Source organism: Cetorhinus maximus, chromosome 24, assembly GCF_964194155.1.
Source record: "Cetorhinus maximus chromosome 24, sCetMax3.hap1.1, whole genome shotgun sequence".
Lineage (NCBI taxonomy): Eukaryota > Metazoa > Chordata > Chondrichthyes > Lamniformes > Cetorhinidae > Cetorhinus > Cetorhinus maximus.
In genome coordinates this window covers 15,233,728-15,249,717 of record NC_135902.1, presented here as the reverse complement: position 1 = coordinate 15,249,717, position 15,990 = coordinate 15,233,728, and the positions used below count along the sequence as shown (strand labels likewise).

Sequence of the window (15,990 nt, the reverse complement as noted above, 5' to 3'; positions counted from 1 at the left end):
CCCCAAATTTTCTGAAGGTGCTAATTCTTGCAGACAAACTGTTGCATGAACATTAACAACATGAATGCTTTGGGCAATTGGCTATTCTTTACTCATAAACCTGTACAGGGCTCTGAATAATGGGATACCCCAACCAAGATTGGTGCAGTTTTCAATATTCACAAGCATGCATTTTTCAGAAAGAGTAGGAATGCTCTTATTTTTCCCTTGCCAACAGAAATTAGCTAAAGTTGGTAATTCTCTTTACATCCAACTTCATTTAAACATTGCAAGTCTTCCATTTATTATGTGGCGATTTGGTGGGATTTCAACAGTGAGTGAGGGAAAATACATCATACCTGATTATGTGCATTTAGCTCCTGGTTTTCACGTTGACATTGTCTTAACGCCTGTCGCTCTGCTTCCAAAGCCTGAGCCAAATGTGCATTTTCTAGACACTTCTGGGAGTACTGCTCTGACAAGACCTCAATTTCTCGCTGCAATGATGCCAGCTCCTCACTGTCAAACAATGTTGAAATAATTTATTTCTTGAATACTGCTAAATTAAACATGTTCAATTTTTACACAGTTATTCAGTAACAATATTTCAAGCACGTGTTATGAAGCACATGGATAACCATTTCAGATAAGCCAGAAGGGCTTTTGTTCCCACCCCAGTTAAAAAAATTACATTTAAAATAACCTCAGGAAAGTTATCCAAGGTAGTTGGAAAGGTTATCGGGTGGGGCGGAGAGACTTGAAGAGGACACATACCTCTTTCTGGAGCATGTGGTTTATATCACATATGAACATTCCTAACAGTAACTCACACTGCTGTTATAATCTGATTTGTTATGTTTCCTTTAAAGGTTCTTGTTTCTTGTTACAGTATGTCAGTGATGCCTGTTTCAGAAGGGGTACTTAGCTCCTTGTTATTGGCAGTCTTCTGGTTGGATCAAGAGGTATAAAAAGAGAATTTTATGTTTCAATTGCCTCTTGATGCTCTTCAGTTTTTTGTGTGGCGACCTGTTTCAGGCTTTCCATGTACACTGACCTACTAATACAGGTACGGTACTTCAAATCTGGCTATCCGAGAACCGGCAAAGTCCCAAAATCAGATTTCTTTTTAAGTGGGCCATGCAAGAATATCCCATGGAGCCAAGTGCATCTTCAAAAGTTTAATAGTTTAAGTATTCACCCCTAAAAAGATGTGTCTTATTCTGCTAGTTTTAGTTAATTAATTAACCACAAATCCACAGAAGGCAGCAAAATTCCAACGTGCCCTCTGGCCAGTAGAATTAAGAATAAAATGGAAGCTTCCATGTTGTTTTCCATACTCTGATTAGTTGGAGTGACCCTTGACACCGCCCGATCCGATCCACAGTCACAACATCTTGCCAGTTTCGCAATAAGTGTCCCGCTGCAGATATTGCTGGCGAGTGAAACTGTACGGCAATTTCCTGTTACTGACAGGTAAGCAGCACCTATGGCTACCCATGATCTTTAGAATGAAAAGAAGCAAGATAGCAGAGGGAAAAAGCCAGTCTCTATGGCCAAACAAGATTCATAAGGGAAAGATAGACACAAAAGAAGAAACATGTTGCAATTTGCATGAGGCTGAAGACAACCATTGCCTTGTCTCCAAAAGCCAGCAAGATCCGAAATCCGGCACAGACTCGGTCCCGAGGTTGCCGGTTTTGAGACACATTTTCTCAATGCAAGTCTGCAGAGACAGCACATTTCTTCTCTCCATCACTGCACTGACTGCTTACTTTAATTGATGCTATGGCATAAGCAACCGTTGGGCATCTTGTCACAATGACAACAGACAAAATTCATCTTGCACAAACATTTTTGGATTGGCTGTAACAGTACATAGTGAAAATTTATTTCCAGTGGTCACTGAATTTGAGACATTGGGGGGAAATAATATTTTTCCCACACATAAAAGGCCATTAGGATAAGGAACATCTCATCATTAAAGTTGATGACATGCAGAGGGCATCAGTAGGGCAACAGGTCAAGAAAGGAGCCAAGGATAATTGTTGATTTGTTTATATAATCAAATGATTGATTAAAGGGGGCAGAATAGGACAGTAACTTGGGTGTGAAATATTTCCAACAGCTCCTTGTTACTTGCTTTGAAGTATTTTTTCCTGGTACTCACATTTCAAGTCCTCTGCAATGATGTAGGTTATAATGAGGCAGCTTGCATGCAACCTGAAGCAGCTTTACAAAGTGATGTGGATTGGTCAAAGTGTTGATCCAGAAGCAACAAACAGAAAGTCCTTTGCTAGCTAAGCATGCAGGAATACTCAGCTGTAGTGCTTTTCCTCAGGTTCCGCTGGCAGCCAAGATAGTCCAAACCAGCGACTCTGGTTAAGATCATGTGGAGGATAAAGCTTTTTTGCAGGGTGTGGGTGATTCTTTCACTGACAGCCTTCCGTTTTGAGTGACGATGGTTTGCACCTTGGCGGTCAACTCCGTGTTAACCATCACCTGGTGTGGAGGAGCTTACTCTGGCATGGCAGTCTCTGCCACATTTGCTGCAGAAAACGACAGTGGGCTAAGAGGGTGCAGGATTCACTAGCCTGTTTTCTCTGGGCTCTCTTTCTCAGCCAGCTGAGCTTTCTGTTGCTCTTTGCCTCTTCCAACACCCCTCCAAACAGCCAGCCTCCAGGGGTGATGGCCATCAGCCACGGTCTCCCAGTTGTCTGTGTCAATGTCTGCCAAATTCATTGCTTGCTTGCTTGCAAGTGTCTTTGTAGCGGAGGTATGGACATCTAACAGGTCGTGATCCAGTGGCCAGCTCAGATGCTGAGGAAACGTCCAAGACAGCAAAAGTGGAAATTGTTCAGTCTTTTCTCCTGCCTAGCATATGTTGCTCAGATCTCACTACTGTGGAGGAGTGCACGGAGGACACAGGCTTGGTAAACTCGCAATTTGGTGCTTACAGTCAGGCTGCTAAGCTTGGACATGACATAACAGCAACTTTTGCAATGCATGTGTTGATTTCAGCATCAAGTGACAGATTGTTGGTGATTATGGAGACTAGATGTGTGAAGATATCAACAACCTCCAGCATCAAACTGTCATACTGCCAATCATCATTGCCAATGTCCTGAACCATGACATTTGTCTTTTTGATTCTGATGGTTAAACCAAACTCTTTTCAGGTGCGAGAGGGTCTGCTCATTTGTTACTAAAGGTGTTCCTCAGTACATAATACTAATGCAGCATCATCGATGTAGAGCAACTCTCTGATGACGACTTGGTATATTTTTGTCTTGGATCTCAGGTGGATAAGGCAAGGCTGAACAGTTTTTTTTTGTCAGTTTTACTATAGGACTAGGGAGGAGCAGGCCATTTGGCCCTTTAAGCCTGCTCTGCCATTTTAAATCATCATGGCTGATCTGTTTTTGGTCTCAACTTCATTTTTCTGTCTGCCCCCATAACCTTGACTTCTTTGTCTATCAAAAATCTAACTCAGCCTTGAATAAATTCAATGGCTTAGCCTCCACTGCTTTCTGGGGAAGAGGATTCCACAGATATTAACGATCCAAAATTTCTCCTCATCTGTCTTAAAATGGGAGACCTTTTATTTGTTGGGATAGCGTTGGTTGCAGAACGTGTCTGTTAAAGGAGTCTTCAGCATGTTAATAGCAAGTCTGTACTAACTACTTGTATATTCAACGATATAGTAAAGGGTACAGGTATGGAGCCCTCTCCATCCTAGGTCTTATCATGTTTCTGGCCCACACCACACTGACCCTAAGTCTAGGTCATGTGCCTTCTTACATCACTATGTGGGTGGTATTGTACTCAGTCCCACATTAACCTTGTTTGTACCAGACCCTTCTACTACACTCCCCCTCCACCCCGGTCTTTATCCCATGGATATAGAGTTACTTTAGTTTACTTCAAGTTTTGCATTGTTATAAGTCTTATGCAATACCTTATTGTTACAACCTTAATGCTATTACATTATTACATTACAGTATTAACATTAACAATATTCTCAATACCCTATCTACCCCCTTCAAGTCCTTGAAGTTAGAGGTTCAGGAAGTCTGGAGGCCTTATAACCCTTTCATATCTCGTTCCCCGTTCTGTCGGGAGAGTGGTAGGCTCCCTTGGTTCTGGATGTTGGCTTGGAGGTTTAACTGGCATTTGGACATGCTTTCGTTATTTTCTTCAAATGCTTAATGTTGAATCATGCCTGGTTGGTCTGGCTGTTACGTCAATGCATGGTTGTGGTTACTCTTGATTGTTTCTTGCGAGGTGGGCGAAGATGGTATTTGTGTCCTTGGCGCTGCTTTTTCTGTGTGGGCCATCTGGAAGCCCTCTGAGGTTGAAGAAGAGCATTCCTGTTGCAAGAAGATTGATTGGTATGCTCACCTCTGCTTTTTGTTGCAAATGGTGATAGACTGTACCAGGTTTCAGCATCTCTTGTGGTTGTGACATGCTGGCTGGAAATTGCAGTGTGTGCACAGTGGTAGATGCGTCTACCAGCTGTATCATCATCATAGTTGGAGGTAGAGGCTTATCAGACTGATCATTCTCTAGTGCGTCTTCCACTGGCGATGCCATGGTAATCTTGTGGGTGGTAGGTTGGTCTGATCATTTGGGACTTTCCGGGGCCAGGAATGATAATGGAAAAACCTGCTCCACAAAGAGAAGAGAGATCGCAGGTGAAATCAGAGTCTCAATACTCTTTAGTATTTGAGCACTCAGGACTGTGATGTTCTAGCTGGCTAAAAACAGTGGTAGTCTTGACATTCTCTACCATCTGGAGGAGATCCAGGGCTATGCTGGCATCTCTGCTCAGGAGAGAAAAGACTGGTTACGGATGCCATACATCAGCTCTTTTGCTGCCATACCTCAGTGGTTCAAGGATCACGTCAATGACCAGGAGTCAAACTCCCCTGCTCCATAAAGTGGAGTGTCTGTTATTCGAAGCCAAAGGCCTTTGAGCCATAGTTCCTCATCTGACAGGACTGTAATGCTGCCACCTTTAAAATTTGTTAGATGACCAGGATGTCAGCATTCCAAAAAGAAGAACTGCACTCTTTGGTATCAGCCAAGAAGCATGGCTATGTCTCTTCTGGGTTTTTGATCTTGGCCTCACGGATTACCTTTGGGATATCTATGTGGTGCTGGGGTTTTGACTTGCACAGTTTACCAAAGTCCCTGTCTGTTGCAGTGGAAGCATTAGGCTGTCCTTGTAGGATACTGTTCTCTCCTGTGAAGGCACTTTGCATCACATCGCTGGCAAGGTCACTCTCCTGGATGGTTCACAAATTGCTTGCCCTGACTTGGATTGTCCCTGTGTCTTTGTGACCTGACAAGCTGGACTGAGGGTTGGTTTCTACCCGATGCTGCATTTTCTCCCCTTAGGATGGTCCTGTGATGTTCACGTAACACAGACAGTCTAACTAGCTGGATTGCCTTGTTTAGGGTACGATTATCTTTAGTTTGTAGGAGGTCAGAGACTGAATGGTCTGCAACACCCACCACGATTTTGTTGTGGACGAGCTCAAACTTTAAATCTCCATATTCACATCCGTCTGCCATCCTGCAGAGGTCATTTAATGAAAGAACCAACAGGTTTCCCAGGCAGTTGGGCTTCCTTATTAAATTTAGCTCTTTCCAATATTTTGTTGGATCTTAAGTTGAAATACATGTCAAGGGCCTTTAAAACCTCTTCAAATTTGGCAGATGATATCTTGTTGTGCAATGTTATTGTCTGCAATTGGCCCAATTGAATAAAGAAATGTGTTTACTTGCTCTGCTTCTGGTTTTTTGATTTAGACCTGAAGCAATGCTGTATCTTAAAAATCTTTTCTTCCACAGGCTCCAATTTTGTGACTGGCTTGGGCCTTGGATGAGTCCGAATGAAGTTACAAGTGTGGAATTGCGATCAAAGTTGAAGATTTTACAAGTGTGGTTTAGCTTTAAGAGTTCAGGCTTCCAAGATGGCATCACCATGCACTGCATACCAATGGATTTCCCATGCTTGCCAGTTCTGGCAGGCTGCGCAAAATGGTGATGACATGCTTCGGGAAGAGGAGTTTTCAACAATGGCTGCATGAGTCAGCTGGCTGCTGACTCGTTTCAATCAGTGATGTAGCATTGCAAGTAACAAAGCATTTAAAAGAACCGCAGGCTTGCTGTTTAGGGAATTGGATGGTTGTGAGGTTCCCAAGAATTGAGCAAATTAATTTGATTTTTTCTGTTCGACTTGGAGGCGACGTATTGAGGCCCGGAGCTGGGGAATCGGGGTTAATGATGGGTTTCGTTTAAACAGCGCTTCTGACTGTATTAGTAAAAGGGGTTTCTGAGGATTGGCTGCAGCCTGGAAATTAAAAGAGTGTAGCTCACACTTATAGGCTATAAACCCTGCTTGCTGAAATTGGACTTCCAAGGGAGCTTTAATACACTCGTCTGCTGGAGTAAAACTTCTGCCTTTTGGCTTCCAGTGTCTTTTGTCTGGAGCTTTTCTTGGTGACTTTTTTTAGCCTTTAGCTTCAGTTGGAGCTTCTTTCAGTTCAGAATCTGTTGACGATGCCCTTTTTTTCTTAGTCTTTCAGCATTTCTGGGAGGATGATCCGACAGCTGCTACCATTTTGAGACGGTGTTGGTTACAGAACGTGTCTGTTAAAGAAGTCTTTGTAGTCTTCAATATGTTAACGGCAATCTTTATTAACTACTTGAAACTATATACATCTATACAATAAAGGGTACGGATATGGAACTATCGCCATCCTAGGTCTCATCACGTCTCTGGCCAAACCACACTAATCGCACTGAGCAGTTTTAGTGGGCAGCCAATTTTCTTCAGCAGCTTAGAAAGGCTGCCTCTGCTGACATGGTTAAAGGCCTTGGTGAGATCGATGAAGGCAATACATTGTGGTCTCCTCTGTTCATGGCACTTCTCTTGCAGCTGCCGGACTAAGAAGATTGTGTCAATTGTGGATCTTGCAGTTCTAAAGCCACAGTGGGATTCAGGATAGAATACAGAATAATAAGGAAACCAATGAAGGCAGAATCTTAAAACTGGAAGGGTAAAGAGAAGTATCAATGTGTCAGAGTTGCAGTGTTTATTTGTATATGTAGTCAATATAAAAACATTAGAAATGAAGTTGCATAGTTAGACGCAGATTGGTAGGAAATGATGGTGCACCCTTGTCTGAAACACCCCTTCAGCTGAAGCAAAACTTAGAATTAAATATCATTGGCATAAAATTTGCAGGAGAAAGGGGGGGAAAAAAGTGGCGAGGTGACCTTACAAATTAAAGGCAACTTTTGATGGTGGCTAGACAAAGGCTATCTGGGATTTGTTGTCATATTTGGAGTTCATTATACATAATTGAATAATGAGACAGAAATTAAGGATGAGACTTGTGGGCAACGTAGAAAGGATTACAGTAATGGCAGGATTGTAATGATAGGAGACTTTAACAGCCTTAAGTAAAATGTAATAAAAAAGTTTTTCAAAATAGGAAAGGGTTCTAAAAACGTCTAGGAATGTTTCCATGAATTATTATGTTGCATGTCCAACAAGGGTGCAATGCCGGATCTGGCTTGAGGAATGATTAGCATGCTGAAGGTAGGAGAACACTGGGTAATAGTCATCATAACCTAAATTTGGTTCACGTTGAAAAAGAAAAACAGGAATCCAATATAAAAATTGGTCTGGAAATTAGCCAGTTTCAATGGGACGAAAGGGAACCTAGCCAAGATTAATTGGGTGGAAAAAATGGCAGACCACACAGTGGAAAAACAGTGGGATATATTCAAAGATGAGATGGATAAGATTAATTGCATGCTGACTAGGAATAAAGTAGCTACATCAAAGACTGTAGTTCCATGGATAGAGACAGAAGTTAAGAGCAAATGAGATTTTAAAGAGGCAGGGGTTAGAAGCCTGGGAGATCACTAGGTCGCCCTGTCTTTAAAAAAAGTGTATGACTTTGCTTTTGTAAAGTGTTTTAGGACATTTTTCTGGATTTAAAAACACCATATAAACATAAATTGATTTGCAAAGCTTCACAGGGATAAAATTGATTTTGTATTAAAAAAAACAATTTAAGATTCAAAAGCCACATTCTCACTAGCTAAGAGGGTGGATGATCTGTTCCTGGGCCCCTGGTGGTTCTTTCTGAAATTACCTGTTTGGCAAAATGCCAGACTACATGCAGCAACTCTCTTTCCCTCTCTCCCTGAGGCCTCTGCCTGGTGCCTCCCAATGACAGTGTAGGTGAGAACCAGTTCCTTCTAATGACAATAGGACAAGATATATAACTCTTCGCAGAGGACTGCAGAGCCCGAGCAATGTCTCATCATCTTTTGATAGTGTGAATTTTCACCACCGAAGGACAAGAATGCCTTCAAGAGATTTCTTAAAACAACCAAAAAAGTATTTGTTTAAACTGTGGCAAGAGGAATATATTAGATTTAGTGCCATAAAGCAATTGAAGAAGTCATTTTGATTAATCTCAATTAAATATTTAATAGCTAATCTTGGTTTTAACCACATTTTTGCCATAGATCACAGCATATAAGTCGACCTTTAACACTTCTGAAAAATTCTTCCAAAAACGGGTTGACACAAAGTTTAAAACATGTTGGTGTAGGTGGTCACCATTTTGAAATTTGAAAAAACATAACACCTTCATATTAATTGAACGTATCACTTTTTATTTAATGAAATAATTCTGCAAGGTTAGGTTGAACCACAATCAATGTTTTAAAAACTGTCAAATTCATGATCTTCGACATCTGGCACAAAAAGTTCACCATAGTTGTTTTGGCTACAGTATTTTTTTTAAAAATTAATTCACGGGATGTGGGCTTTGCCGGCTGGGCCAGCATTTATTGCCCATCCTTAGTTGCCCTTGAGAAGTTGGTGATGAGCTGCCTTCTTGAACCGCTGCAGTCTACGTGGTGTAGGTACACTCACAATGCTGTTAGGAAGGGAGTTCTAGATTTTGATCCAGCAACAGTGAAGGAACTGTGATATATTTCCAAGACAAGATGATGAGTGACTTGGAGGGGAACTTCCAGGTGGTGGTGTTCCCATCTATCTGCTGCCCTTGTCCTTCTAGATGGCAGTAGACGTGGGTTTAGAAGGTGCTGTTGAAGGAGTCTTGGTGAATTCCTGCAGTGCATCATCGCAAGGATCCCACTCTGGATCAGATGTGGTGCTTTGGTTTTCATAAATTATCCCTCACAACAAATCATCTTCCTCTCCATTGATTTGGATATTTGCATTTTTTTGAATGACATGATGACAGCTTGTGCATCAATAGCTTCCCACAATTTGATGATGAAACCACACACAAAAGAAAATCATGTAGGGCAGCACACATATTTCCATTCTTTTGTGAAGATTTTTCCTCCGTCAACTATTCACCTATTCTATATGGCTTGAACATGATCCTTGAATAGATTGTTGAGGCATGCATTCAGAGGTTGAATAATTGATGCTAGACCCCCTAGTATAATTGCAATGAGTATTATTTCTTCACTGGTGCCCCTCTTGAGCTGATCAGTTATATGGGATCTGAACATGTCCCACACTAATAAGCTGTGTTCTTTGCGCAGCCTATTGATCGCCAATTCCCCATATTATCAATCCACAATTTCAATTCATCCAACCATTGTCAAGGACATACACAAACTCCTGCAGGGAACTCCATGGTTTTATATTTGAAAGTTACCACACGCTTCAATTTTGTTCCGTAGGCCATGCAGGATGATGGTACCATTGTGAATCTTGTCTTACCATATCCTGCAGTATTCATTAGAACTGTTTTTGAACCTTTCCATTCCACGGCTTTGTTGCTGGACATATTGAAATTCTTGGGCATTTCATCTATTTCGTGACATAATGGGTAATTGTGTTTTTACTGCTGTTAGATGATGAACCACCAGAACTGGTAATTTTGGCATTGCGGTTTTTTGGTGGTCTCTGAGCAATCTTGGTCTTCTGTAGCAACACTAGTTTCTGTTCATTGGTGGCCATGCGTAACCTGCTCTGTGGGGGACTGTCTTAAACTCTCATGCATCTTCTAGGCAACACAGACAATATTGCCCGCTTGATCCCATGCACCAATAAGGCAAGTATAACCCTAAAATGTGTATTTCTGAGCTGGAAAATTGACTCCTAATGAAAGTATAACCTTAAACATGCATTTATTTCCTGAAAAATTGGGGTGGGGGGGGGAATTTTGATTATATGCCAAGTATAGGCCTAAACTTGCATTTGACACTGAAAATATAGGGTTCTTATATGCCGGCTTGACTTATACAATCTATAGTCATTGATCCAATTATTGCATCAATTTCAAGTTTGTTTTATTACTACTGATGCAATCACCTAGAAAACAATCCAGTATAAAATTCCAGTTTTGACTATTTTCAGCTCACATGCTGTTATCCTAGCAAATCAGTTGACATAAAAATCAATTTGTACGTCAGGAATTAATTTATTTCTGTTACAATCACAAGCTAGTTAAATAAAACCATTTTATAAGAGAAACAATAATTTTACTTGCAAACAACTTGCTGCCCTTTCTCTTCTCTTATTCCTTCTCTCATATTTTAAATTTTGCTCTACTCTAACTGCATTTCCCCTTCAATTTTTGAATTTGACTAGCTTTAATTTCCATTACTCTAAGCATCCTACTCCAACATCTATTTTGGAGGTGGGAGGCAAGCTTTTTTTTTTAAAAAACAGCTACCACCTTTTCAAAACTTTGTAACCAGATCAATTGTTGAAACTGCAATGCTTTGCCTCAACCAACAGAGCTAATAATAAAGCATATGCATACCAGCTGCCTCACAGCTGGACAGCGCCTGGTTCAGCAGTCTCTTCAGCACCATCTGAATACTCACCAGATTGAGCTTTCTGCATCAACCTAAATAAAGCCCTCCATCACTGCCACATCCTTCTCACCGGTCTAGTATACTGATACAAGTCCATCATGATGCGCAATACATCAATGCAACTATATCAAAACATTGAAATCTGCAGCATATGCACTTAAGAGGCGAAAGGAAAACCTCTTTCCTGTCTCGTGCTGTAGGACTGACGTTTGTCTCAGCATCAGCCTTTGTACTTTTGGGCATCGCCTTACACTTTACAATGCAGGAGCAGGACAAAACACTGCTGGGCTTGGTGCCAGGTAATAAGTATTTGAGATCCTTTTTTGATATTACATTTGAAATAACATTATTTCTCCCTACAACATCTGAGATTGGTGCCCATTAAAGAAGGAAAAATGGTAATGCATTAATAACAGAGGCTTACTGTGATACTGTACTTTTGAAAGGAAAATTAACATGAAGGGTTAAACAACAGGGAAACAACACAGCCAAAGAACAGCCAAGAGCTGAGCTAGGGCTGATCCAGCCAAACCCATTTATCTTGTACTTACTCATGCTGTTTGCATATTTCATCAAGATCTGCATTTACATTGCTGCTTTGCGATTTTCGTATCCTTTCCAGTTCACGGTCAAGTTCCAGGCGGTGTGCATTCTTCATTGCTTCAATAGCTTTTTAAAAAAAAAACCAGAGACACCAATTTCAAAACACAAGCAGGAAAATACAAGAGAAAATATCAGAGACAAAAGAAACAGCAAATAATCACTGCTTTTCCCATCAGATGGCAGCAGTCTATATCAAGAAGCCCAATAATCCCAGAGTCCTTGCAGATTATTTCTACTCATGCAAGTGGAATGAGTCTTATTTGTAGGTAGAAGTTGAAAAAATGAGGATTCAAGGTTTCTTAATCCAAGCCACTCAACTTTTCAAATGTCAGACTTACACCAATGGTCTCCATATCCGTCCTTATGCTTAGAATATTATAAATCTCTACATCAACTTCAGCTTTAATGTCACAGTATAGTTAACTTCCAAGATTGAAAAAACTAGAAAAGGCAAGACAAAGCTTACATATGGAAAATCTGTAGGCTGTAGGGGAAGGAAAGACTACGGAGGCAAGGAATTTCAGTTTTCAGGTCCTAGCTAGAAAATGCGGCAAGTGGCAGTGCCCTCTTACACTGGTGTTATGTCCAAAGGCAACCAGAAACCTCCAAACATCTTTTCAGTGTTTAATAGCATTTTGAATGTCCTTGTTATAGCGAAAGGGGCACTTACATTCTTTGTTTCTGGTATCCATGCACAATACCCTTGAAAACTAGGATTAGTGGTACCTTTCAAGTTGCAGAAGTTCCCTTATTTATATTTACTGTTAGCATCAGTACACAATGCATTCGCCAACAGAACAAGATCAATGTAAAATAATACACCTATACACACTAATATGTTCCACACCCAATGGAAATATTGTAAATATATTCAGTTTTAAGAAACATCTGTGCTCCTACCCATTTCCCACATCCACAGGACTTTTGTTCATTTCCCTCTTGTGTCCCTAGTGTTTACTGGTAACAGGTCCCATATGTAGGCCAAACAGGATGGGCTCACTTGTTTGAACTTCAAGAGTTGACTGTTTTAAGGTTTTACTACAGTAATTAACAAAATGCAGAGTAAAGAAGAATAAATTCAACGAATGAAGACGGCTTTCTTTTTTCTGAATACCTACACTCTACAGAACAAATCATCATGCCAGCTGTAAAAACAGAGGGTGCCAAAGATTTCCGAAAACAGAGCATTTAGTGTAAAAAGCATGGCCGTTTAATAGGATTGATTTCAATCTGACCTCACTCATGCCCTGATGTGAAAAGGCATATTTTTAGTTAAATTAAACACTGATGTAGTATAGTTTCATTTAAGAACAAAACCAGCACTTCTCGAGGTTATTCAATAAAAGAAATAACTGAATTTAGCTCATAATAGCTGAAATAGTTGAATTTCAATGATATTAGACGTGCTCATTTTAATTTTGTAAAATGTTATTTAAAAGGGGAGTGTAAATATTTTTTTCACAAACTTAATTCTGAAGGGCAGAAGGAAAAAGACCTGTGGGGGTAAACAAATGTGATCCATTTATGATTTCACTGGGAATCTTCCCACATTTGTTTATGTCACAGCACATAAAGGCTAGAGGAAATCATTTCCACGGAGGTTACTATGAAAGATCACCAGGGAAATGTGGTTACAGAATCTAAGCCAAATGGCAGAACTTTATTGGAACTAAACTCAGCACTACGTTTTCAAAACAAAGGCAGAGTTCCACATCTGCAGTTACACCTTATCATTACAATCTCATGGGTTCAAGCAAACGACATCTCATGGAGAACTGAACTCACCCATTCCCTATGATAAAGTTTCCATCAGGATCCATGAGAAGGCCCTTTATACAAATAACGACTTTAGCGCCAATGATGCCATACACATTTTTTCAATTATGGCTTAGTTTGTTTCTTTAATTGTACCTGCATGATGTAGTTTCTTTACAGATTGTTGCTTTGCCTCACTACAGACAGGCTTTTCAACAAACATCAAATTCATTCAGATTCCCAAAATTCAATGTAATCACATGGACCTTGTAAATGTAATGCTCAACTCTACAGTACGTGTACATAATGCTGTCGACAAATCACTTGATCAGCAATGCTTTTTTTTGTCTGCACTAAAATACTGTACTAGTTTGCATTTGAGGGGAGAAAAGCATAGTTGCTATTCCTTTTTTTACAATAGATCAGCACCTTTAAATACTGTCCATTGCTGCATTAAATACTTTTTCTTTAGAAAAATGCTGCTAGCTTATGCCATTATAACTGTAGTCTGTTCGTTAAAAACATTTTCCAGCCCTTCTATCATCAATTTCGGAAGCACCTACAAGCCATTACAATCTGGTCCACAAAGCCCCAGCAAATCTTGGTTTCTTTGTGCTTATATTTCTTACTTGCTTCTTTAACCTATTTGAGTTCTGTGGGCCTGGACATTTGGAAAGAGGTGTATACTTTGGTAGATAAATCCTACAAATGAACATCAATCTGTTGGTGCCAACAACTAAAGATATATGCAAATAAATAAAAGCATCTAGTTAAACTTCACAATGATCTAGGAGGCTCTAAGGCTCGCACCCAAAGGGTCCATGAGGACAAAGTACTTGGACGCTCATAATTAGGGTACTGCTTTTCCCCTTTATTAATTACACACTGGACAATGATGATGATAATGATAAAGAACTGGAAGTGAAAGAATTGATTAAAACTATATTTAATATGTTCAAATAATGCTATTTGAATAAGTTAGTTAATGGTGCACAGTTATCAAGTGTTTGCGCTCAGCATTTCAGTTAAATTTTACTCCAAGCTTTGTTGCATAGTTAACCATTATTGTGCTTCTTCCTGACAATATGTTCCCTTTGTTTTTGATTGTATAAAGTTATTTAAATAGTCGCAATGGCAAAGCGGTAAGGATGGCAATTCTTTTAGAGGGTTAGAACAACATACCATAATTTGGATGAGAAAAAGTAATTTCTCAACCAAAGGAAGTACAGAAATGTTTGACACATTCTGTCCAAACCTACGCCTACTCTGGAATCTGCGTGCATATCATACTATAATTACCCGCACATGTCCTTGCCAGCTTCACTTCTTTGTAGGTGATGTAACAGAGTTATACTAATTGATGTAGAGTGATCTGCAGACAAACAGGGATGGCTATTCTCATAGAAAAGTTAGCATAGAATGAAGCTTTAATGCCACTGTTTTCTTTCAAACCAGGAGACATATGCCACATCAGGCATTCTGTAATACAAATTTATCCTGAGCAAGTCACATACCCCTTCATCATTTTTCCCATGGAAAGGTGGTATAAACTGTTCAGGGGACACAGTTGTGTTGGTGGGGTTCCCTAGAGGGATGAGTATTGTAAATGGCACCCATGTACAATTCAGGGCTCTTAATAAGAGGCCAATGGCTTCTATAGACAGAAAGGTTTGCATTCAATTAAGTTCAAGTGGCACCATATCAGAAGCATAATGATCCATGTCAATGGTTATTATCCAAGAAACTGGGGTGATGCCTTAATTATATGAAAGTGTATGGCACATTATTTGAAGCAGAAAGATCATTGGGTGGATACCTGTAAGCAGAAGAGGATTATCCTTTGCATCCATGGTTCTAACTCCATGGTGCATCTTAGCCTGACTATTACCTCCGCCTACAATTAAAGTGCGCTACATACCTCTGGCACAATGAAAAGTACGTTCAAAGACACACTGGTTGTGCACAGTGCTTCAAAAAGGGAGTGGCAGATACTTAGGTTTGTGCTATGTGTGTTAAGGCCCACAATAAACGTGTGCAAAATAAAGAGTTACCATCGTCTTTTTCTGAGATCAAACATTTAGAGTCAGGTACAAGAGACCTGGACAACCACATTAACTTAGTGATATTTTTCCATGCAGCTACCATATGTACTTTTGTTGGAGAATGGCTTTTAGTTCTAAGTAGTGCTAGCCTTCTTTGGTGCATTTATTGCTGCAGGACATCTAACCTTTCAACTACAAAAGTAGTAATGTTGCCCACGTGTCTCCGCTGTGCCATTGTGAATGATTAATTAACTTTTGACACCATCACAACTTTCCCTTTAATGGTGTGCTACAACCAGATTTTATGCTCCCTAGCCTGAAGTTCAACATTCGGAGCTCTCTAGGCAAGCTTTCCTTGTGCCATTAGGCTATTCCTCGTGCCCGTAGTCTAATCAAACTAAAAACATTTAGTGCACCATGGCCTGAGCTGTCAGCACAAGTAAGTCTGTGCTCAGGCCAACTCAACTGCAAAAAAAGCTTACAAGCTATTTTATTTCTACAGTTCAACTGCACATTATCCCTATTCCATTCTGCAAGTGACTGCATTTAATCACAATCTCGGAAACACTGGCCCAGATCTTCCGGTCTCTGGATGGTGCGCTGGGGAGCCCTTTGGAAATTCTCATGCACTGACTACATGGAAATTACCCAAGAAGTTTCAACTTTATTGAGCAATTACCCTGCATCTGGAACCCTCTGAGACTCTGACTTAAAGTTGGAG

At 40.3% G+C, this 15,990-nt stretch overlaps 1 protein-coding gene across 4 annotated transcripts in view; it reads right to left on the bottom strand.

The window, feature by feature from the left end:
• LOC144699655 (myosin phosphatase Rho-interacting protein-like) overlaps nucleotides 1-15,990 on the bottom strand; it is a 407,667-nt gene that overhangs the window by 18,753 nt on the left and 372,924 nt on the right. For all 4 annotated transcript variants that reach the window (XM_078570766.1, XM_078570764.1, XM_078570768.1 and 1 more), the window contains 2 exons: nucleotides 11,421-11,538; nucleotides 339-498 (listed from right to left, as the gene is read on the bottom strand). In XM_078570766.1, the coding sequence (XP_078426892.1) occupies nucleotides 339-498; nucleotides 11,421-11,538 (278 nt within the window). The remainder of the gene's footprint in view (nucleotides 1-338; nucleotides 499-11,420; nucleotides 11,539-15,990) is intronic.